Raw genomic sequence first — 25994 nt, 5'->3', positions numbered from 1 at the left:
CCTTTAAGGCGACAAAGATGCCATTATCAACATATCACTGACAATGGGAGGCCACGACGTTTGGAACGCGGATTTACTGCAAACTTCGTACACTCGTGGTACTCCATTAGGACAACAAAATGTGTAAGCGGTAGCGCGTACTTTTTAGACTGCCAAATAACATTGTAAATTTAGTAACAGTTCATCCGATTACACGTATTTTTCCCATTACATCAATTGTAATATAAATAGTAAAGAAAATGACTGTGTTAGAAATAAAAAATAACTGACGAGCGGGACTCGATACAGCGACCCAGCGATTACGGGGCTTGAACGCTAACCACTCGGCTGCCGGCGCTTCCTGGTAAAAATGGTCACCCACAGGTATATCACAGGTATATATTTGACGACCGAAATTATCTTGCGATTTTCTCAATAACGCTAGAGAAGTACGCGCCACCGCTTACACATTTTGTTGTCCTAATGGAGTACCACGAGTGTACGAAGTTTGCAGTAAATCCGCGTTCCAAATGTCGTGGCCTGTACATGACTGCTGGAGTTTGAATGAGGTCGTGTGATATGGCTACGAGACTGCTGGCAGCGGTGATCATGAGACAGTGCAGTCAAAAGAAGACCGGGCTCCAAGCGGCGATGTGTAAAACTGAAAACAAAGAATATCGTATTCCTTCTACCACACTGTAGGAAGTCTTGGAAGGAGCGTACCAACTGTACATGGTTGCTGGCAGTGATAGTCATGAGAAAGTGCCGTCGCAAGAAGACCGGAATCCGGCCGGCCACGCGGCACTACCGAGAGGGAAGAGCATCGTGTTCGGCGTGGGGCTCTGTCGCATCGTACTGCATCTGCAGCAGCAATTTGAACAGCAGTTGGCGCCACAGTGACACAACGAACTATTACAAATCGGTTACTTCAAGGACAGCTCCGAGACAGACGTCCTGTAGCGTATATTCCACTAACACCACCCATCGCCATTTGTTACTTCAGTGGTGTCAAGCCACAGCTCACTGGACGGCACGGTGGAGGTCTATTGTGTTTTCTGATGAAAGCTGTTTCTGCCTCGGTGCCACTGATGGCCGTGAGTTGGTTAGGAGGAAGCCAGCCAAGGGCCTGCAACCAATCTGTCTGCGTGCTAGACACACTGCAGTTGAGGTCTGGGGCGCCATTTCGTATGACAGCAGGAACACACTCGTGGTTATCCCACGCAACCTGACTGCAAATTTGTTCGTCAATCTGGTTATTCGACCTCTCGTGCTGCGCCGGCCGCGGTGGCCGTGCGGTTCTAGGCGCTTCAGTCTCGAACCGCGCCACTGCTACGGTCGCAGGTTCGAATCCTGCCTCGGGCATGGATGTGTGTGATGTTCTTAGGTTAGTTAGGTTTAAGTAGTTCTAAGTTCTAGGGGACTGATGACCTCAGATGTTAAGTCCCATAGTGCTCAGAGCCATTTGAACTATTTGAACCTCTCGTGCTGCCATTCATAAACAGCATTCCTGGAGGTATTTTACAACAGTGAAACGCTCGCCCACGTACCGCTGTGTAAACCCCACACGCTCTACAGTGTGTCGATATGTTGCCTTCGCCTGCTCGATCACCAGATCTGTCTCCAATCGAGCACATATGGACAACAATAGCAGCGTCATCACAAACAGCTTATCTACAGCTCTACTGACCGACCAAGTGCAACAAGCAGGCAACCCGGTCCCACAAAATGAAACTTGACACCTGTGTAACACAATGCATGCTCGTTTGCATACTTGCACAATACATTCTGGCGATTACACCGGTAATTAATTGCAATGGCTTATCCTGCGCTCAAATTAACCTCTGTTATCTTGAAATGTTAATCACTTAAAAATGTCACCTAGACAAATGTATTCCCAAAGTTTCTTTAGTCTACATCAATTATTTTCTGGTGTTTTTCCGTCAGCGTATATATATGTGTTCTATAGACCTGGAAAAGGTATTTCATAATGTTTCTTGGCATTAGCTTGCAACTGTAATGAAGAAAATGAGAGTGTACTGGAAAACCAGAAAACTTACACAAGTTAGACAAAAATATGGTAACTCCCGCCAGACATGTATGCTTGAACATAAACGGAGATGCTAGCCAAGACTACAGGTTGCACCTTCGTATTTGACCGCGAACGGCACCTACGCAGTGTCCTCAGCACGATGTAAGCGTTAGTCGTGGTCAGAACAGCGTTCTGTACTGTCGTGAGAGCATTATATCGTAGCTGAATAAATTCGAACGTGGGCAAATTCTTGCAGCTTTTATGGTGATTGCTTCCTTAAGATAGACCATGTCTTCCGCGTTTCAATAGGCACGGTACAGTAGATTTAAAACGCATACAAAGAAAGCGGAAAAACATCGTTCACTAACTTACAACGCGGACGAATCTGTATGTTCAATCAACGTGACAGAGGGTCACTGAAGAGGATTGTGACGAGAAATAAGACGACGACAGCTGTAAATGTCACTACAGAATTGAATGTCAGACTCTCGAATCCTGTCAGCACCATAACGACAGTAAGGGAAGTAAATAAGCAAGGAATTGCAGAAAAAAACAGGAATTTCAAGATCACTCATCAGCGATACACACGTCAGCATAAAGGCAAACATGTGTCGAAGCCGCAAAATCTGATCTATAAAGCAATGGAAGAAATTCATTTAGTTGCATGGGCCTTGTTTCATACTGTTTAGAATTTCTAGCTGTGATTCCGAAACGCGGAGGGGGTTCAGTGATGATTTCGGCAGCTATACATTTTTACCCGTGGTCTGGGGATAGCGTCTTTGATTAGCAATCGAAACGTCCTCGGTCCCGGGTTCGAACCCTGCCACCGCTTACATTTTGAATAAAAATCATCAGCAATGGCAGCCGAAGACTTCTGGCATAAAAAGTCAGCCTCATTCTGCCAACGGCTTTGTCAAAGAGGGCGGAGGAGCGGATAGAGGTTCAGGACACTCTTTTGCCCTTGGGATGGGACACTGCCCCTAAAAGCGGAAGAATCAGTAATAATCAACGGCATGAGGATGCAGAAGGCAATGGAAACCACTGCATTAAGGACATATAATGTGTATCCACAGGACATGTAGCCTGTAATTAAAATAGTGTCATGATGATCTCTCCATTGTCAAAAGATTGCATACTTGCACATAACATTCTGGCGATTACACCGGTAATTAATTGCAATGGCTTATCCTGCGCCCAAATTAACCCCTTCGGATCTCCTGGAAGGGACTGCCAAGGGAGAAGTGACCGCGAGAAAAAGATTGAATAACCAACGAGTCGGTGCGTGAAAGGTCGGATGTTTGAACGTGGTAGAGAAGCTAGAAGATCTGAAATTGGAAATGCGAAGGATCAGTCTAGATATAATGCGGACCAGTGAAGTGAAATGGAAAGAAGAAAATGATTTCTGGTCAGATGAGTATAGTGAAATATCAACAGCAGCAGAAAAAGTTATAACTGGAATAGAATCGTTATGAATAGGAAGGTGAGGCATAGAGTGTGTTATTTTGAACAGTTCAGTGATAATTACGATACTGCAGTGGCTGTGTTATTCAGAAACACGGTGCAAAGTTCCTTCGGATATGCATGCATGTCTGGAGGCACAGGCACTGCGGCGATTACAGCTGTATACTGCATCAGAATCGACAGCAAACCAACACCGACAGCTATAGTTCAGGTATACATGCTGACGTCTAAAGCTCAAGATGAAGAAAAAAAGAAGTATATGGGGATATTGAACGAGTAATTCAGTACGTGAAGGTATATGGTTGGGTTTATTTGGTGGAGGAGACCAACAGCGAGGTCATCGATCTCATCGGATTAGGGAAGGATGGGGCAGGAAGTCGGCCGTGCCCTTTCAAAGGAACCATCCGGCACTTGCCGGAACCCATTTAGGGAAATAACGGAAAACCTATTCAGGACGGCCGGACGCGAGATTGAACCGTCGTCCTCCCGTATTTTCCTACAAGAAAGTCCCATCCACTTTTTCTGTAGGACTAACACTCTACACGTAGCGAGAGAGAGAATATGAAAATCTCGAGCGTGGGTTTTGAAGGCCAGGTTGCATAAAACGACAGCGGTAGGGGCACCTGAATCACACTGTATATTAACAAAAGAAGGAGCGTCTTTTAGAGACAGTCTTACAGAGGTACGTGTCAGGGAAGAGGAGGCGAGGAGGAGGAGATGCCAGATGCTCGGAGTGTGAAGGATGGCATATAGGAACATTAATAAGGAAACGACAGAGCGCAGGACATGGGGACAAAAAGAACTTCTTAACATACCAGGAAACTGATGACTGTGGTAGTGATCATGACTCTGAAAAGATTTGTAGTGAAACTTGGTGGCAGACTAATATGGTTTGCTGGACTGGAAATCGAACCTGGGAGCTATGACACTCCACTGCAGAGTGAAAATTAATTCCAGATTTACACTGTTTCTGAGGACAGCCTTCTCTCACGCCTATTTGAGGACTTTGAAGAGAAAGCGCTCAACTCTGCAGTTACACTGACTGAAAGTGTTGCACCACGAACAACAAGCTCTAACGCTACAAAATTGGTGTTCGAGAATTTCCTTGCATGTGGAATGTATTGAATATGCGTTCATCTTAATGCGAGCATCTTTTCAGTATTTTCATAACAGAAAATAATCATTCCTGCACAAGAAGAATGGTGTGAGTACATTACGGCTATTGAATGTGGCTAATGTTACTGGAACTTCTTAGGGGTAGATCGCAACTCAGCATGCCCAGAGTACGTGTACGTGCAACTCATCACTATCTTTCAGAATCTGAGAAAAGTCGAATCATTGGGATCAGAGCCATTTCTTCAAAAGGAGAGCCAACAGCTTGCTATTAAAGTTACTGTCTCTTCTTACAAATGTTCACATTATTTTGTCGTATCCCTAGACGTAAATCCTTAACCAAAATCCTTTGAAAATACCCAAGTGAAAACTGAACACGCGGAATGATATTCAAAAGTTTCCTAAATTTGAATTTACGGTGGATGTGATTATGACTACACTGAAAAACCGCTAGGTGTCTTTCCATACAATCTTATTGCATTTATTTGGGAATTGGCTGCCTGCTGAGTGGTCTGATAAGTTGTTGATGAGCATATTTCCATCGTAGTGGGTCAAAAATGGTTCAAATGGCTCTGAGCACTATGGGACTTAGCATCTGAGGTCATTAGTCCCCTAGAACTTAGAACTACTTAAAGCTAACTAACCTAAGGACATAAGTACCTCACACACATCCATGACCGAGGCAGGATTCGAACCTGCGACCGTAGCGGTCGCGCGGTTCCCGCCTGTAGCGCCTAGAACCGCTCGACCACATCGCCCGGCTCCATCGTTGTGTTTCGTGAGTTTGCGGTTTTGTGTGTCCGTACGGAGTTTTGTTTTAAACGTGGGAAAACAGCTGCACCAAATGTTAAAGCGTGCTTTTGGAGACAACGCTGTAGATTACACAAAGACTCAAGACTGATAAACGCGTTTCAAGAGCAGGTCAACATCGAATGATGGCGACGACCGTTCTGGTAGACCATCAACTAGCAACATACCTTTAAATGTTCGGAAAATGTATCTATCTGTGGTGTGTTAGGGAACAAGGTAGCTGAACTGTTTATTTTGCGTGATAATTACCTTAGCTTAGCGTACATTGCTACATAGCAGTGTTTACATTATATGACACTGTTTTGTACCAGTGTATGCAAAGATAATGTAATTACGATCACGCAAAATAAAGAGTGCGGCTATCTTGATCCCTCAATGTTTTCTAACAGACCACAGATTGCATTATGCAGACTGTAATGTCTCTCTGGCGATCTTTGGAAGATAGTTTCATTTATGTCGACGTCAATTGTTGTTCAGACACAATAGTGTGGCGCGAGCTTGTTTATTGGTTAGCAGTTTCATATAACAGCTGTGTTACAGGGTCCAGAAATGAAATTCTGCAATTAGGCGTTTTAGAGATTTTCTCATTTTTACTAATGACCGATCTGGCTTATATGACCAGATACAGTTTTTCGACAAGGACTTGATTTCATACCAGCCTGATGTGTTTTGAGATATAAGTAAGGCAAAGAATCATGGTACTTATACATTATTTTTTCATGGTTGCCCTGGTTCTTATTTTTGTTATTTCTACTTCTATTCTTTATTCCAGTTTTTATATTTGAAAATGGTCTGAGGCCGGAATCTGCATCGTATAACAATAAAATAAAAATTATTATAGTCAAATGGCGATAGCATCATTCAAAAAATTTACCATGACTGTGGCTCAAGCCAAATTAAAAATTATAAAATCCCATTATATTTTCACAAGCCGAGACCTTTCTAACGACTTTAGCATAAAATTCTCGTCTTCGTAGCGTCCACAGAGGATAAAATGTGACAACACAATTCCCGTAACTATGATAATAGTATGACCAGACATTACCCGCCAGTAATTTCAAAATTACCCTTCTTTTGTGTTTGTGTGTTTAAAAAAAAATCTGTTTCGGAGAAACCTTTGGTGCAATACCGGCAGGCAGGTAAACGGCTTGCCGGCAGGCGTCGGTCAGAAGCGTCGGCGCGAGGCGCCCACCCCCGCTGCCGCCAACCCTTCTGACACGAAGAGGACGGCGGTAGGGGTTGCAGTTGGGAAGGAGGGGTGGGGAGGAGGAGCAGCCGGTGTTTGTCGCGTCGCCTGTCACACGGCCAACTGCCAAGGTTCACGGCGCTGGACACGTTATCGGAAATGACACGGGCACACGCCGCCTCTGTGCGTGACACAGACGACACAATCAAAGCGGGGATTCGCCGTTGAAGGCACAACACTACCTTTCACGGCTTTTTTACCTGGGCACACGGAAACGACTGCTCTCAATGGATCCAGGACTCAGTAAGCTATTCTCGACACATGTTGTTGCTGGTGTCTTCAGACCGAAGGATGCTCTGGTGCAGCTCTCCATGTTGATCTATCCTGTGCAGTACTCTTCTCTTCGGAACCTAGTTACTGTATTCGAACCATGGGCTCTTTCTACAATTTTTACTACCTTTCCCACCTCCCTCACACAAAGACACACACTTCACGCAATTACCAATTTCATTATTCTTTGAGGCCTCAGAATAGGTCCTATCAACAGATCTTTCCTTTTTGTTTAAGGGGGCAGGACGTCAAACGGGTCGACTTGGAGCAGGAGAGGCACCACAGGAAATTTTAATTTCCACTGTCTATACTTTTACAAATAAATTCATAAAGCTTTAACTTCATGACCAGGAAGGATTCAGGATTCATACTCATAGCAGTGGAAGCTCAAAAACGTAACAAAACACTTTTTTTTTACATGTGAAATTTCATCATTTTTTTCACTTACTACTGGCTGTATTTGTTGCTATAGCTACACTTTTCTTCCTAAGTAAGAGAGATTCTTCGATCACTTTTGCACAGCATACAAACCATAGTTACAGGTGTATGAAACTCTAGAATTATTTAATTTATGAAAAAATGAATGAACTGTTACATTTTAAACTTCACGTTTAGAAAAAATTCAAGTTTTATAGATAATTACCTCAGTTTTTTCCACAGTTTTTTAATAGATTTGGAAAATTCTAGAGTTTCATACACCTGTAACTACTGTTTGTATGCTATGAAAAATTCATCGAAGAATCTCTCTTACTTAGGAAGAAAAGTGTACCTATAGCAACAAATGCAGCCAGTAATAAGTGAAAAAATGATGAAATTTCACATGTAAAAAAAGGTATTTTGCTACGTTTTTGAACTTCCACTGCGATCAGTGTGAGGCCTCAATCCTTCCTGGTCATGGTGGCAAAGTTTTATGAATTTATTTGTAAAAGTATAGACAGTAGAAATTAAAATGTCCTGTGGTGACTCTCCTGCTCCAAGTCAGCCCGTTTGACGTCCTACCCCCCCTTAAGGTGCGCCATAAATGTCTTTTTTCCCTATTCGGTACAGTACTTTGAAACATTAGTTGAATAATGTCATCTATATTTAGATATGAAATTATTTCAATATATTTTTTTCTCGCAGAAGTGTGCTCTTTTATTATAGAAACATTTCAAGTTGCCTAACGAAACGTGTACGAACTTAAATTCAGACCAACAAATTCAGTGAAATCAGCCTGTGGCTGAAACGAAGAAAACTGAAGCTCACTATTTTCCTTGCCTCCACCTCCATCGAAATGTGCAGATGTATTTTGTGTAAGTGTCTATGTAGTAGTTACAGATTTGATGTATAATTAAATACGTTAAAATCGGGTTACATTCTTGCTTTCATTTATAAGTATATGTTCTCCCAGAAATTATTAATTTGTGTGTGAATTACGGTTTTTGTGATACTTGTTTCAGAAAAGCTAGGTGGAGCCGCGAACTTAGCACATCTTGGTAAAGAAACGCTATGTGCCTAATGCCATTCGCTTTCGGCAATTGCAGCTATAAGTAAAGCGTATCCCTGAGATTATTTGCGGCTCATTTAACAGTGACTTGCGATCATTCTGAGCATGTACAAATTACTTATGATCTGGCCATCGTCTTTGAACTTTGATCTGCTGCTCTCGCTTGTGTTAGATACAGGCCGCACTGAACTGATGGTGCTGTTATATTACAACGGCTCGTAAATGGTAAAAACTTCAGGATCCAAATTTATTCTGAAACCAGTGTATTCTTTTTACATGCGTATCAGATGCAGTAGGAAGAATACCCGCCACCACCAACAATGAACGTTGCGCCATTTCTCAAAAAGAGAAAAATAAGGGTAAATCCGGGAGACGCGCCGCATAGTTATACTGAGCACACCCTCATAATTTCGGCAAATACCGAAACTGCAGGTGCTCAGTGGACGTCAGGCCGTAATAAAAGTGTCTGCGTTTTGAGCGAGGAACTTTTACACAAGCTTTGGGGGAATAACTGAGGTAGGTCCATGAACATCCCTACAAAACCTTTTTCAGCGTCACCATTAGTTCTCAGTGTATGCTGAATAGTCAAATATTTCCAATTGTAAGTTCCACTGGGCGTGTTTTGAGCCTGGAGCAGCCACCTTCGCTATTGAGGTCACGAATGTATAAGGTTGTGGTGTCTCTCCCCTACAGATCAGTACACAAGCCGCAAGAAAATCCGGTACGTATGCCACACGTTTTTTCGTTAGTGATACATGTCCCACAAATCAAATAATAGTTTTAAACAAACAAAAACTTTTCGGTTTTGTTTGCGTTGTAGTTCAAATGACTTTGATGCATTTTTAGGGTGGTCTTACAGTCTCATGAAGATCAATGCACAATATATTCAATACCCCATATATATATTGGTCAGCAAGTTAAAACCTATTCGCCGGATACAAAATACGTATACCTAATTTGTAAATAAAATGATATTTTTAACTTAAACAACAAGTAAACTAGTTATTTATACCAGTGAACTACTTAGACACATAAATAAGATATCACTAAAAAAGTACTATTAACACTTCATCGGTTTTTCTTCACTCCACAACATGTTTATAACCATAACCAAAAATGTATGTATATATATATATATATATATATATATATATATATATATATATATATATATATATATATATATGTGTGTGTGTGTTTGTGTGTGTGTGTGTGTGTGTGTGTGTGTGTGTGTGTGTGTGTGTGTGTGTGTGTGTTCACTTAAAAAACGGTGCAGTTTTGCGACATGCGGCATAACAACCATAGCATAAGGGATACACGCCGCAATTTAAGAGGTTTTCATGGTCAAATATTATGTTTAAATATTACATTGAAAAAATAAAAAAATTGTATGTCATGCACAACTGCTGTACTTAGTTGTTAAAAAAATACTAAAAATGCACCATGAGACTTTGCATTTCCCTCAGCATCGCCTGATTTAATTCAAGCACATGCCATGACTCTAGTTCTACTTTTCTTGATGTTCATCTAACAATCTCTTTACAAAACGCTATGCGTTCTGTTTTACTACACTTCCAAGTCCTTTATTGTTTCAAACAGAATTTCAATGTCGTTGGCAAAACTGAAAATTATTATTTCTGTTCCTGAACTTTAATTTCTTCCCCACATTTCTCCTTGGTTTCCTTTACTTCTTACTCAATGCATAGATTGAATAACATCGGGGATGGGGTACAACCTTACCTCAATCTCTTCTCAATCAGTGCCTCTCTTTCATGTTCTACAACTCTTATAAAAGCCGGTGTGGCCGTGCGGTTCTAAGCGCTTCAGTTTGGAACCGCGTGACTGCTACGGTTGCAGGTTGGAATCCTGCCTCGGGCATGGATGTGTGTGATGTCCTTAGGTTAGTTAGGTTTAAGTAGTTCTAAGTTCTAGGGGACTGATGACCTGAGTAGTCATTTGAACCATTTTTTTTTTAACTCTTATAAAAGCAGTCTGGTTTCTATAGTTTATCCCTACTATTTTCAGAACTTCGAAGAGACTAGACCAGTCAACACTGTCACAAACTTTCTCTAAATCTACAAGTTCTATAAATGTAGATTATTCTTTCTTTAACTTGTCTTCTAAGAAAAGTTGTAGGGTCACACACTACTGCCTAACGTATTCCTACATTTCTACGAACACAAACCGATGTTCTCCGAGGTGCCTCTACCAGTTTCCCCATTCTTCTGAAAATAATTCGTGTCAGTATTTGGGAACCATGACTCGTCCAACTGACAGTTCGGTAATAGTCACACCTGTTAGCACCTGCCTTCTTTGGTACTGAAATAATTACGTTCGTCTTGAAGTCAGGTTATTTCGCCTGTCTCATGTATCTGGCGCACCAGACGGAATAGTTTTGTCATGGCTGCCCGTTGCACGGATCTCAATATTTCTGAGGGATTATCGACTATATCAAGGCTTTGTCTCAACTTAGGTCTTCCTTCGTCTCTCAAAGTCTCCTCGAGGTATCATGTCCTCCATCTCATCTTCATTTACTTCCTCTTTCCTTTCCGAACTGTTACCTTCTACTTCACGTACTCGATAGATAGCTATCAACAAAAACGAACGTTCCCCGGGTATCAGCGCAAACGACATAGCTCTTACAGGCAAATGTAAGGAAGACTTAGCATACAAGCAGAAAGGCGGAGACTGGATAGTATGGCTTTTTTTAAAAAAAAAAAAAGAAAAAAGAGACAAAAGTGATGAAACTTATTATACACTAGAATAATGTCTTGCTTAACAACAACAGTGGGAACCACACAGGGGTGAGTAACCCTACATCTGGAACACAGCAGTGAACGTGGACCACCAAAACTCCTGAGTGAGCAGCGGGACGCATTTGAGATGATGTGATATGGAAGAACGGTAGAATTTACATATACTGATCAAATGAAAAATGAAGTAATAAAAAGAACGGAATGAATGAAGTCCATGTAAGAGTCTGATCTGGATGGAGCACTAGAGGGTAAAGATAGTAGGGGTAGACAAAGAACATGCAAAATATGTCATAGATAATATCTGGTGAAGTAGTCCAGAGCTCTGTAGAGACGATAAAGTGTGTGGAAAGGGAGTATGCTGAGACACTTGCGCAATCCAGGAACACTTAGGCCTACACTAGATCTGCTCACAGACAGTTGCCTCGAAATCTACATCCATACTCTGTAAAGCACTGGGAAGTGCACGGCACAGAGTATTTCACATTATACCAGTTACTAAGAATTCTTCCCCTTCCATTCTTGTATGGAGCGCAGAATGAATGTTTAAATGCCTCTGTACGTCCTGTAATTATTTATTCATATTCTCACGGTCCCTACGGGAGCGATATGTAGGGGGTTGTAGCATATTCCTCAAGCCTTCAGCTTAGGGCACAGAGCGGCATGAGTCACAACTGATATCTTAATAAAATTAGTTCTGGATCCCAAGTATTGTTTTAATTGGAAACCACCTGCCTCTCTCTCCCCTGCTGTTTATTTGGTTTTAGCGACATCTTCCTTTCGACATACTGCTTAACTAAGCTGTCCCGCAGTAATAGTGGTGTCGTCGTATAATAACTCGAGGCACTGCTCTGCGACAGGCGATCTTCTTATTTATTCTAGTTGCACGTGTCGCTGATATGTCGTGCATCTCTCCTGGACTGTTATAATCATCTGCTCCACATGAGAAATGTTGCGGAAACATGGAATCCAGTGTATTTCACTCCCTTTAATAAAGAGAAAAAGTCTATGTGGTTTCACATAAGTTTCAGAAAGGCGGGTGGTATTGCATTCCATACGGATGCGGCATGCGACTGTTCCTTGGTTGAATCACTGTATCTTTTGTTTAATTTAAGTTAACTATATTTAAAAAAGAGGTAGTTTCCCATGTAGCAACCGTGTCACTAGCTGTCAATTTAAACAATGTCCCAAAAGTGTTAAAGCACGAAATGGAAGGCCTGAAAAATGCGAACAACTTATGGGACTGTCCATATAAAACTGTCTGCCGTGGCGATCCTATACTCTCAACGCAGTTAAGTCATTTGATAGTTCTATCGGGCAATTTTTTCCCAGAGTTTTAAAAATTGGTATTTTTATTGATTTCGACTTGCTCATTTCGTATTTTTACTTTGTGATATTCGCAGATGAGTATATTGTAGCTTAAACTTCAAAAAAGCATCGCTTCGGTGTACAAGGAGCAAAATCCGAGAGATAATAATGTATCTATTAATCACAGAGAAATAAAAATAATGCTACTCGAACTTGCATTGGTGACACCAAAGATTCCGACCTTAAGTCGGCAATTACGCAATATATGAGAGCAATACTCCTTTTGTAGCATTTATCAAGAGATGCATGTTTGTGCTTCAACATCAAATCATCCAGGAAAAAGCATAAAGTTTCAGGTATATCAGACTCAGTTTCTTAAAAAGAAAATATCTGTCTGAGGATAATATTTTGACCCGTAGACTTTGGAGCGAATGTCCTCTAGACTGATTACTGCAGTTGTCTTTACAATATGCCGACGTTCTTCCGTTTTCTTGTCGATTTTTTGGTTATATCAGGCTTCCATCAACGACTCATACCCTGTGTTTCGGAAACAAACAACAGGAGTCTTATTGGCAGTGAAGGCAATCAAACTGTCATCACCATATTTCTTGAGCACTGTCACAGTTTTTATTTGTGGTGGTAATCGTTTTCAAAAAATTGGCTCTGAGCACTATGGGACTTAACATCTGTGGTCATCAGTCCCCTAGAACTTAGAAGTACTTAAACCTAACTAACCTAAGGACATCACACACATCCATGCCCGAGGCAGGATTCGAACCTGCGACCGTAGCAGAATCGTTTTCAATTTTGGCATCATTTCATCCAGAGCATTATGCTCGAGATCAGCAGTAACACTGCAGTACCGATTTCGTTTGAATATGGACCTCTTCTGTTAATTTGTCCATTCGGCAGTACAATTTTTTCATGCACGAGTTATACTGTGCATCGACCGCGACCAAACCATGCTCGAGACACTCAGCAATCGCTCGGCCTCAGTCATCATTACGAGCTCTAGAAAGTTCTGAAATGCTGCGTTTCATCGATAATTTACGCAAAATATATAGGCAGCAGTACGATCCCACAAGTGCGCCTGTTCTTGTTTCGCTACTGTTATCTCAGTGATCTGTTGAATGAGAATGCTGGGTCAGTGGATCTGTTTTGAATGAGAAGGTGCAACATCGCTTCCTCTACGGAATAATGTAGAGATTAATCTCTCATTACTGTAGCGTTTTCGACACACATTGTGAACTACTGTAGATCTCTGTCACTCCAAGAGTTTGCACTAGTTGTCCTTTCTTTCGAACACTTGCCATACGAGATGTCTCCAATTCTTTTTACCTTCAATTCAGTTGCCTCATTTCCTTTTAATGTATTTTGAGATATAAAACAATTCATTTCTTTACAAGCCATGTGTCTAAAAATGCGAACGATATTATAGAACGATAGACTCGTACTGACGATTCACGCTCAATGTTTGAGCTCTGTCACTAGATGTTCCGTAGAAGGGGGATCCCCAATGCCGAGGTGTGGCGTCCTTTTCTACCTGCGGCACGTCACTTTAAAGCTACGGTTAAAAAAGGTTTACCACATAAATGAAAGAAAATTTTCTCTAGTCTATTTATTACATAACTGTTTTCACCGTAAAACGATGCAGAAAGGAGACATTGTCAAAAAACTGCTTTGGGGGTGCCATCATAAAATATGCTGACACGAGCGGCAAAGATAAGAGGTGGCTAAGTGAAAATGCGAAATCAGCACTTAAAAATCAATAGAAATACCAATTTTCAAAACTTCCGGAAAACTTTGGAGGTAATCCACCTTTTCGAGCACCAAAGATTGGCACAATACGTCTGCTTTATATGATATTACCAATATATATGAGAGCGTAAGCTATAAATAGGTTCCCTTCAGTGTTGCAGAAAACCAACCGCTACTGTACCCCTGAAGTTTTAGCAGTGGCATGACTGAAGAAAATATTCTTGGTTTGCAAGCCATGTAAACCTAATCAAAATTCTTGAGATTGCGACACCTTTCACAGCCTTTCAGTCCCCTAAAACTTAGAACTAATTAAACCTAACTAACCTAAGGACATCACACACATCCATGACCGAGGTAGGATTCGAACCTGCGACCGTAGCGGTCGCGCGGTTCCAGAATGTAGCGCCTAGAACCGCTCGGCCACCCCGGCCGGCCTCACCGCCATCGTCTCCTGGAGTTGGAACTACTAGCTTTTGGAATTGCTTCGTATCCTCTTCATGTGTAATTAATACATATGAAGAGGATGTTTGTTTCCAGAAGCCAGTGGTTCAACTATGACAACGATGGCAGTACATCTGTCGAAAGCTCGAGAATTTTAACTCGGTTTATGCAAGTTGGATATCGATAGTATTTTTCATCTATTAGCTACAATCTATCATTCTATAGCCGAAGACGACGAAGCATACATGTCTGCTTTGCTTTGTCCCCAGCTTCATCCGATTTTTCGATGTTTCAAATTGTCCTGTTTCCCCCATGTCACGTAACTTTTCCTGTTTAGTTCTCCTGAACTACATAACCCACCCATGATCGAAAATCACATCTCCACTGCTAGAAGCTTATTCCGTATAGACTGACATCATCATGACAATTGTTACTCTAACGATGACCACGAACAAAGGACCACATTAACAGCACAATCGCAGATGGCCAGACGTGTATGAATTAATCTGAACAGCCCAGCTTAGTCATAGCTTAGAACAACAACGCTCGCTAGAATATGAGGCATTATATTTAACGGTTTTTCGCCTCGTAATTTTAACATAACAAGCGACGCACAAAAACTGCTTAATTTGTATTTCAAATTCTGCCCGGCCGAATAGCGGAGATTAGCAGGAGCCAGCCAGCAACCAATATGATGAACTAAAAAAGGAAAAAGGGCACGAAACACAGCTGGACGGGATTCTCACACTGATTATGTCGCGTGTTGTTGTTATGTCGCCGTACATGCTGAGCCACGTTTCATGTAGCACGTCAACTGTGCTTCGGTTACATCAAGTCTACACACGACGCGCCCCGACGACACACTGTGCAATGTCACATCTGCAATCTGTTTTAATTAACAAAAACCAGTGGATTACAACGTGTTTTCGAAAAAATTGAAGCGTTTGGAGGCATTATGACACAACATTCGAAACGTGAACGAGTAGTAAAAAATGAAGATGGTGATTGTTGTTACTTCTGTCGCGTTCTGTCCTAAGTCTGGTTTGGCGTAGTGCTTCGCGCTAGTCTGTCTTCTACAAGCCTCTTCACCTCTGCATAACCCAGCAACCTACACAAATTTAAACCTTACAGCAGTCAAGTCTTCGTCTCCCTCTACAATGTTCACTCCTACCATTACCATACTGATGGTTCCTTGAAGCCCTAGGCTGTGTCACGTAAGCTAATCCCTCCCTTTAGTCAAGTTCTACCATAAACTTCTTTTTTCCACAATTATGAGGGGCGAGGGGCGTTTAATAAATAATGCAAAACTTTTTCCGGAAAGCAGGTTGGTTTTATTGAGGATTCCAATGTACCATATTATTTCTTACTCTTTTGCCTACGAAACGCTGTTTTTAATATTATATACGTTCAATGTGAGGGGCTTAAGCCACCTTACTTGGAGGGCCTTATGCCCCGTTGGTACCACTCCACTGGTCAACTTCGAAGCCAACGTCTTGCTGCATCAATAACCTCCCCGTGATCAACGTATTGTTTCCTGTGGAGTGCATCCTCATTGTGCCAAACAGATGGAAGTCGGAAGGCGCGAGATGCTGGCCCTAGTGGTGTGAAAGAACGGTCCAGCAAAGTTTTTTGAGCTCCTCTCCAGTGCGCAGCACTACCAACAGAGACGTCCAATTAAACGGTGAGGTGTTTGATTATGATCCGTCGATCACGTCGAGTGAGAGTGTACGCACGTTCGAACATTGCAAGAGTCTCAGTTGTGTGCGTCCGGCCGACACGTGGGAGATCGGACAGGTTTGCTCGACCTTGTTGCGAATTTTACAAGTACACACACTTCTCACACCGACTCATCGTGCTTTTGTTCACTGGCAGGTCTCCACAGACATTCCACAGGCGACTATGAATGCCAAACAAATCAATGACAGCTCTCAGCCTGGAACACACCTCCGTTCCAGACACCATTCTTAAGGCTACGTATAGCGCCACCACTTATCGGAATTTCATGAAACTATATGCGCTGAAGTGGGAATATCTCACGATGTTCCATAACACATTCGGTTTTTTTACGGCCGGCTTGAGTGGCCGAGCGGTTCTAGGCGCTACAGTCTGGAACCGCGCGGTCGCTACGGTCGCAGGTTCGAATCCTGTCTCGGGCATGGATGTGTGTGATGTCCTTAGGTTACTTAGGTTTAACTAGTTCTAAGTTCTAGGGGACTGATAACCTCAGAAGTTGAGTCCCATAGTGCTCAGAGACATTTGAACCTTTTTTTTTTTTACGGAAATTGGCCGAGAAAAAAATATGCTGCATTAGTTACTGAACGCCCATCGTATATTCTTCTTCATCTATTAATTTAATTTTCAGTGTTCTCCTGTAGCGCCATATTTCAACAGCTTCTATTCCATTCCTGCCTTAACTGTTTATCGTCCACTTCCGTACAAGGCTGAACTCCAGACAAACACTCTCACAGAAGGCTTTCAAGCACTTACATTTATATTAGATAACAACTTTCTTGTTTTGAGAATCGCTTTTCTTACTACTGTCAGTGTGCATTTTATATCCATTCTACTTTGGTCATAATCTGTCACGCTGTAATTCCCTTACTCACCATTAAAGGAAAAAAAATTAAAAATCTGTTGTAATAATTTACAAACACGAATAATTTCATCCATCTTCAGAAAACTACGTTCCTATTAAGTGCTATGTGTTCGAGGCGAGCAACATCATATACGGGGAGATTCAACTGACTGCACCAATTAGTTTTATGCAACGCACAGCGCCTTCAAAAACCACGGGTGAAATTTCACATACTCTCACTTGCTAAGCACAAACTACTGGTTCTACGGAGAAAATGAACAGGACCTTTTAGAATGAAATTGAATGTAGTTAAATTTTGTAATGGTGTACGTTTTCGCTGGAGTTATTCAACAGAAACGCGTTTGATGGTCACTTTTTTAAATTTTTCTTGAATAATTCGAGAACTATGACCTCTAACGAAAACGTATCCCAGTATAAAATTCAACTATACTAAATTTTTTACAATAGGTCCTGATCAGTTTCTTTCTGTACCACTTGCATATAGCAAGTGAGAGAATATGAAAATCTCACATGTGGTATTCGAAGGTGTTGCAGCCTTCATAAAATTCTAGGTAGGGCTAGGTGAACCACCCTGTCTATAGCTGTGCTGCAGTGATGGTTGTTTCAGAACGATAACAAACAAAACTTCTATAAAAACAAGATTTTCATCACATTCAGGGTACAAACTGCTCAATAACAGAAATAGTTAATAAAAATCACGGCCTTAAGTTTAGTCTGAATCTCACTTCATCAGCGTTACATTCGTATTTCATGACGTGTGTCTCACATTTATGCAAAGTCTTTGGTTTGATTGTTTGCCTTCGCAACTTCCTGCAGAGCAAGCGCTACCAGGGGTTTGAGGCAGCGAATTCCGTCACTTCTGGTGATGTCCCCATAACAACTGAGGTGTGTTGTTCTTAATTTGGTGATGATTCTTATCACTCTCACCGCGCTGAGTGGCCGTGCGGTTCGAGGCGCCATGTCACGGACTGCGCGGCCCCTCCCGCTGGAGGTTCGTGTCCTCCCTCGGGAATGTGTATGTGTGTGTTGTTATTAGCATAAGTTAGTTTAAGTATTGTGTAAGCCTAGGGACCGATGACCTCAGCAGTTTGATCTCTTAGGAATTCACACACATTTGTACATTTTAATCTTGTCACTCATTCGTTCCTTTACATGTTCATTTTATTGTGATTCACCCTTGTTACATCCGCGTAATGACTGAACATTTTCGTCTCCAAGCAGCATTTTTACATGTTTTGTCGTTGCTGCCCAACATTCTGCGCCATAAAAAAACCACTGAATGAAAGAAGGGTCTGTTAAATTTCCCCTTAAGATGGTTGGAACCATTTCAGTTGGTACGATTACAATGATAAAATTAGCATTTCAAAAGTCAGCAACAAGGGGACTTCATCCAAACATAACACACGTCATCATTACCTCTGCTTTAGGATCATCGCCCCTAAAAGTTGCATGTGAAGTGCTCCAGATGCCTACCACTAAACTTCCAATCGGAAATTATCGGATCTTTCTCTTCGTTATGGGTATTATCTTGCAGATATCCACGTGTAATAATAGCTGCCATTTATCACAGCAAATTCAAAGTTGGTTCAAAAAATGGCTTTGAGCACTATGGGACTTAACATTGGAGGTCGTAAGTCCTCTAGAACGTAGAACTACTTAAACCTAACTAACCTAAGGACATCACACACATCCATGCCCGAGGCAGGATTCGAACCTGCGACCGTAGCGGTCGTGCGGTTCCAGACTGAAGCGCCTAGAACCGCTCGGCCACACAGGCCAGCCTCAAAGTTGGTGCAAGTCTTTACGTTTTCCAGGACTAATCTCCTTTCGAGTTGTGATCTTGCACTCTTTTATACCTTTCATGTAAATCCGACACCAGTGGAAAGATCACATATGTTGATATGTGAAAGAAAAAATCTTTCAACTCATCTATAGATGTGGAACGGTTAGGCAACTTCTAAATCGGTAACGACTGACACAATGATCCAGAATGAGGAGTCAAGCTGCTTCTCCACTTCCGGTCACATGCAATAATTTTACACTAAAGAAAGTTGTAACTAAAGATATCATAATGTATGGGTTACAAGAATATTTTCTCCTAGTGATAGAGGCAGCAGTTACAATTTCTACAATTTCTACTCTACACAATAATATAGATTTCGAAACTCTACAAGTCATCTGCTAATGATGACTGTCATAATTTGACTTGCAATGTCCTTACTCAACAGTAACCCACTTTCAGCTATGTATCACATTGTCAGTAGACTGCACTCAAAATTAATAATGGCCTATTTGAATAACGATTTCATATGCAACTTCATATATTCGACTACCTTTTTCCCCATGGCTGCACTCACGAACACGTTCGACAAACATCTCCTCCTCCCCCCCCCCTTGTGTACACCTCTTCCTACTCCCATCTCTCTCCATACCTTGTCCTCGCACCTGTATATGTCCATTTCTTCTCCCCACTCTCTCTGTTCTCCCTTTCTTCTTTCTCTCTTTGTCCATCTCCTCCCCCCTCTCGCCAACAACGCATTCCTCCCCTTACAACACTACCCCCCCCTCTGTCCCTCTCCTCCGCCCCATCTTTGTTTTCCACTCACTCACTAGCCCTTTGTACCTTCCCCCTGCCTCCTCCATCTCCCCTTCCTCCTCCTCTCTCTGACAATCTCCTCCATCCCTCTTTCTGTTCTACTCTCCACATCCCTCTCTCTGTCTATCTACTCCTCCCCATTCTCTCTGTGCACTGTGGAGCTCACCAGCTCACTGTTGTCCTCTCTCTATATCACATCCCCACCTCCCTCCCTCTCTCTCTCTCTCTCTCTCTCTCTCTCTCTCTCTTGTGTGTGTGTGTGTGTGTGTGTGTGTGTGTGTGTGTGTGTGTGTGTCAATCCTCCCTGCCTCCCCTCTGCCCCTCTGTCTGCCCATCTCCTCCAAAACCCCTTTTCCCTGTCCATCACAGTCTACCTCGCCATCTTCCCCTAACCATCTCCCCCTATCCTCTTTTTTGTGTCCAACGCCCATCTCTCTGCACATCTCCTCCTCTCCTTGTCCATCTCTTCCTCCCTTCTCTATCCCAATCCACACCCTCCTGCCTCCCCTCTATGTCAACCATCCCCCTGCCAAGCCTATACACACATCTAAACCCTGAATGCCACTTCCACTACGATGTAATGTTTTCTTTTGTCCCTGACATGTAGGTTACCCTGCAAAGCAGATCGATAAGGGACACCGATACTCCTCCAACACAACACATCTGTTGTGTAAGGTAGCCCATACCTCTGGACTGGAAACACTATTTCTTGCCTCTGAGATGTAGTCTGCACTGCAAGGTATGTCGATTACCCAAGCTGATTCTGTTCCCACATAACATAACTGTAATGCAGGGCAGCCTATGCCAAATGCTTTCATATTATCATCATTAAGTTGAGGGAAACAAACAGACTGAATGTTTTGTAAATGACTGATGTATGTTAACTCAAGAAAAAAATTCTAAAATAAGTGACTTTGGCCAAGCTTTATCAAAGTTATCAACATTTTCTTAATACACTAATATTAAAACATGCAGTTAATATACAGGGCGTTTCACTAAATGCGTTTGCCTCTTAAGTTACGAAGTAACAGGCGACGGAAATATTTATTGTGGAAGGTCACTATAAGAAACGTTACACTGTCTGTGGAACTATGAACTTAGTTCATAGTGGCAACCACCTTCCTGCAAACCTGTTGTTTAGTTCTTCCACAACAGCACGCGCAGAATGGGCTGGGTGACCACTGTGCTGAATCCACATATGGATTCTCGTGTGTAGACACACATGTTTCAAGGAGACCACCCAAACTGTCGACTATAAACGCGCGATATAACTCACCTGTCAGTGTGCCTGGGAAGCAGTGTGGACCGATGATTTCATTCCCAAGGATTCCACACCATGCATTAACAGACCACCTACGTAGACGGTCGACAGGTCGCACCCACCGAGGATTGTCTACGGCTCAGTAGTGCACGTTATGACGATTCACTGCACCATAATTTGTGAACGTGGACTCATCAGAGAACATAACACCTTTTAAAGACTCCAGCGTGAAATTACGCATGGCCCATTCACAGAATGTAGCTCTCGCACGGAAATTGTTCCCATGCAGCTGCTGGGTCAGTGACAGGCAGTACGGGTGAAACCTGTGGCCGTATACTATACGCCACACAGATGTGAGACTGACACCGGCGACTACAGAAACTGTTCGTAAGCTGACATGAGGATCGTGGTGTACTGCAGCTAAAACAAACACCTCCGTCTTCTCACTTCTTGCAGTTCTTCGTCTGTTACTGAGGCGCATTACAAAGCTGCCTGTTCTCTTCACTTAGGTTATCTCACGGCGTACGCCATGGCCGCTTCAGTGGCATCGTGTCGGCACTCGCCCAGCATCAGCAACATGTCATCGTACTCGTTGTTCGTGTATGCCATCTTCATCAGATGCCAGTAACTGTGGTATATTGAGCCCCATTTGTTTGTGTGGCTCGAACTGTCGGGTATACGGCCGTGTGCGGCAGTCTAACAGCGCATCGAGGAAGCTTCTTGCTCCGCGACACCGGCGACGTTACAACTCGGCCGCACCACTTTTAGAAGGCGCATTGCGTTATGCGCAGCGTTTGTGGTATCTGCCCCTGAAACTTTGAAGGGTTGTAGCTCCTAAACTAAAGGTGACAGGAATGTAATTTAAATTGATGTATAAACAGCTGGTGTTATTGATTCCAATGGATGATACACACAACTATTGTTCCATTTAAAAATCGTATAATTTTGCTGTAACTCTTTGGATAATAACACAATAAACTATATTCATAGTTCCGCAGGCAGTGTAACGTTTCTTATGGTGACATACCGCAGTAAATATTTTCGTCGCCTATTACTTCGTAACTTACAGAGGCAAACATATTTAGCAAAAATGCAAATGTCGTGTGGCTAGGGCCTCCCGTCGGGTAGACCGTTCGCCTGGTGCAGGTCTTTCGATTTGACGCCACTTCGGCGGCCTGCGCGTCGATGGGGATGAAATGATGATGATTAGGACAACACAACAGCCAGTCCCTGAGCGGAGAAAGTCTCCGACCCAGCCGGGAATCGAACCCGAGCCCTTAGGATTGACAGTCTGTCTCACTGACCACTCAGCTACCGGGGCGGACAACGCATTTAGTGAAACACCTTGTATATATGGTATAATACTACAAAAGAATCAGTGCACATTGGGTACTCACCGGCCGCTTGGCAGTGCCTTTAGGATGCAACACATGCGTGCTGTCATCTACAGAAGTGACCACAGTTCCACCATATCTAAAATCTAGGTCAGGAAAAATACAAAACACAAGCACAAACGGCACTTGTGACAGAGTTGTTAAGCACCTTCGATCTCTTTCATGTACTGAAAATACATTTAATTCCATGTCAGACCGTACAAGCATCAGGAAACGACTAAACGTTGCTGATCTGTAGATTATAGTCGAGCAGTTACCTAGTGTACAGAATACGTACACCACATTTTAGGAAAGAGGAACGCACTTCTTGAACATAAAGGCATTTACTTGGCTTATAAAAATACTTCTACCCCAATAAAATAAAAAAAGTAATTGAAGAGAATGGTTATTTTAAGAGTAAACGAGAAATAAGGTGAGGTGGCGGAATTGTTAGCACATTCTCATTCGGGAAGAGCGGGGTTAAAATCCCCTTCTGGGCATTTGTAATTACGTTTTTATGGTTTCTCTAAATCGATTAACGCGAATACCGGAATGGTGGTCCTGAAGAAGGCATGTTCAAGTTACTATCACATCCTTTGTTCCGTCTTTGATGATCTTGTTGTCTATGGGACGTATAACCCATTCTCTCTTGGTAGGCAAAACATAAAGGTGAATAAAATGTCTACTAGCGATAACACCTCGTGGAGTGCAGACCGGTATCAGAAGTTGAGAAAAGATTATTCTGTACTCTAATTAGTTCTGTCTAACGACAAGGTGCTCAGAAAATTATATCGATCCTGAGGCAGCGAATTTTGCAGCAACCGACATACTCGATAATGCAAGTGAAAAATTACTCAGAATAGAAGTGCAAAATTAATGGAAGGTGTAAGATAAGTAACAGTACTGTGAATAGACAGACGCTGCAACAAAATAATAATGCAAGTAAGGCACATACGCGAAAACATCACAGAAAGAGGCGTTGAAGGAGAAATGGAAGACTAAACATACATATAATGGGAACGGAGCGCATTTATTTAGTGTTACAACTGTTTTCGTGCGGAAAAAAGAACTGCCTTTAAATTGAAAATAATTTCTTTACACCAAAATTAGTCGAAACAACACTGATATATACAAGCATAACGCTCATTTCATTACCTAAATATGTTATTTACTCTCACTCACTGAAGTCTTCACTTGCTTATAGTAAGTTACAGTGCTCACATGTAACATTTTTTTCGTTATAATAAAACTTTACCGAGTGAGGTGGCGCAGTGGTTAGACACTGGACTCGCATTCGGGAGGACGACGGTTCAATCCCGCGTCCGGCCATCCTGATTTAGGTTTTCCGTGATTTCCCTAAATCGCTCCAGGCAAATGCCAGGATGGTTCCTTTGAAAGGGCACGGCCGACTTCCTTCCCCATCGTTCCCTAATCCGATAAGACCGATGACCTCGCTGTCTGGTCTCCTTCCCCGAACAAAAAAAAAAAAAAAAAAAAACTTAATTGACTGTTCGCAGTTCATGGTTGAGAGATGATGGGTAGCCACTTCTGAACTAATCTTCCAGGCTTGTGTGCCCACGTTAGAAACAACTAAGCCACTTAATCACATTGTCACATATCGCATTTTAAAACTACTTGTAGCAGAAAATTTTCTGAAGCAAGATTGGAATATATCTCGCAAGAATAAGCTCGACGCCAATGGCAGCGGTGGATTTACTGTCGCCAAAAATCCTATACTGTCTAGTGGGGTTATAATAGAATCCGAATGTGAAATAATATGGCTGAAAGTATGCATCCAATGTGGGTGATACATCGTGGTAATCGAATTTTATAGACAATCTGCGTTAGGAGCTGCAGGGGGAGGGCGCTTCGGAGAAAATTTGGAGAATATTGCGAGTAAGTTTCCAGGTCATTCTTGAGCATTGCTCATCAGTGTGGGATCCGTACCAGATCGGGTTGACGGAGGAGATGGAGAAGATCCAGAGAAGAGCTGCGCGTTTCGTCACGGGGTTATTTGGTAACCGTGATAGCGTTACGGAGATGTTTAAAAAGCTCGGGTGGCAGACTCTGCAAGAGAGGCGCTCTGCATCGCGGTGTAGCTTGCTCGCCAGGTTTCGAGAGGGTGCGTTTCTGGATGAGGTATCGAATATATTGCTTCCCCCTACTTATAGCTCCCGAGGAGATCACGAATGTAAAATTAGAGAGATTCGAGCGCGCACGGAGGCTTTCAGACAGTCGTTTTTCCCGCGAACCATACGCGACTGGAACAGGAAAGGGAGGTGATGACAGTGGCACGTAAAGTGCCCTCCGCCACACACCGTTGGGTGGCTTGCGGAGTATAAATGTAGATGTAGATGTAGATGTCATGCTACTGTAACAGGGATTACTTCTCGAAGCTGTTATTTTCGACGGAAAAAGCTTGTATGAGATTTGTTAGTCCGCGTCACACTTCAGCGCCAGCATGCTCTGTACCAAATACCACGAAAAAACGGTAAAACATGTCGAACCCATTCGTATAGTTTAACTTGAGAGTGAAGTTAACATTCATTCGCAACAGAAGCACATCATGTCACGTGCCAGTTTCTAATAACACACGAGCATATGAGCAATATCACATAGATATCTATACTGAGGTGACAAAAGTCATGGGATACCGATATTCACATACACAGATGACGATAGTGTCTCATACACAAGAGGAATGAAAGGGCAGTGCGTCGTCAGAGCTGTCGTTTGTACTCAGATGATTCATGTGAAAAGGTTTCCGACGTGATTCGCACGACGGGAATTAACGGACGGTGAACGCGGAATGGTAGTTGGAGCTAGACGAATGGGACATCCCATTTCGTAAATCACTAGGGCGTTCAACACTTCGAGATCCACAGTGTCAATGGTGTGCCGAGAATGTCGAATTTCAGACATTACCTCTCGCCACGGACAACGCACTGGCCGACAGTGTTTGCAGCGTTAGCATAGAGTTGTCGGTGTTAACAGACAAGCAACACTGCGTGAGATAACCGCAGAAATCAATGTAGGGCGTACGACGAACGAATCCCTTAGGACAGTGCGGTGAAATTTGGCGTTAACGGGCTGAGGCATCACGCGTCCGACGCGGCGCTTTTGCTAACAGAACGACGTCACCTGCAGTGCCTCTCCTGGGCTCGTGACCATATGGGTTCGACCTTAGACGACTGGAAAACTGCGACCTGGTCAGATGTTTCCCGTTTCCAATTGGTAAGAGATGATGGTAGGATTCGAGTGCGGTGCAGACCCATGCAAGCCATGAACGCAAGTTGTCAACAAGGCACTGTGAAAGCTGTCGGTGGCTCCAGTTTGTGGGATGTGTTTTCAAGGAGCTGACTGGGTATTCTGGTCCGACTGAACCGATCATTGACTGGAAATGGTTATCTTCGGCTATTTGGAGACCATTTGCAGCCATTCATGGATTCCATGTTCCCAAACACGGATGTCATGTCACGGGGAACACAATCGCGAGGTCAGTTCGTGCAAACTA

At 42.7% G+C, this 25994-nt stretch overlaps 1 protein-coding gene across 2 annotated transcripts in view; it reads right to left on the bottom strand.

Annotated features, from left to right (window-relative positions):
- Positions 1 to 25994, bottom strand: part of LOC126175652 (DNA ligase 3) — a 644184-nt gene that overhangs the window by 28226 nt on the left and 589964 nt on the right. For both annotated transcript variants that reach the window (XM_049922552.1, XM_049922551.1), the window contains exon 22: positions 22505 to 22580. In XM_049922552.1, the coding sequence (XP_049778509.1) occupies positions 22505 to 22580 (76 nt within the window). The remainder of the gene's footprint in view (positions 1 to 22504; positions 22581 to 25994) is intronic.

This window comes from Schistocerca cancellata, chromosome 3, assembly GCF_023864275.1.
Source record: "Schistocerca cancellata isolate TAMUIC-IGC-003103 chromosome 3, iqSchCanc2.1, whole genome shotgun sequence".
In the NCBI taxonomy this organism is placed as follows: Eukaryota; Metazoa; Arthropoda; class Insecta; order Orthoptera; family Acrididae; genus Schistocerca; species Schistocerca cancellata.
The sequence above is the reverse complement of the archived record's forward strand: the minus strand, read 5'-3'. Positions and strand labels throughout refer to the sequence as shown.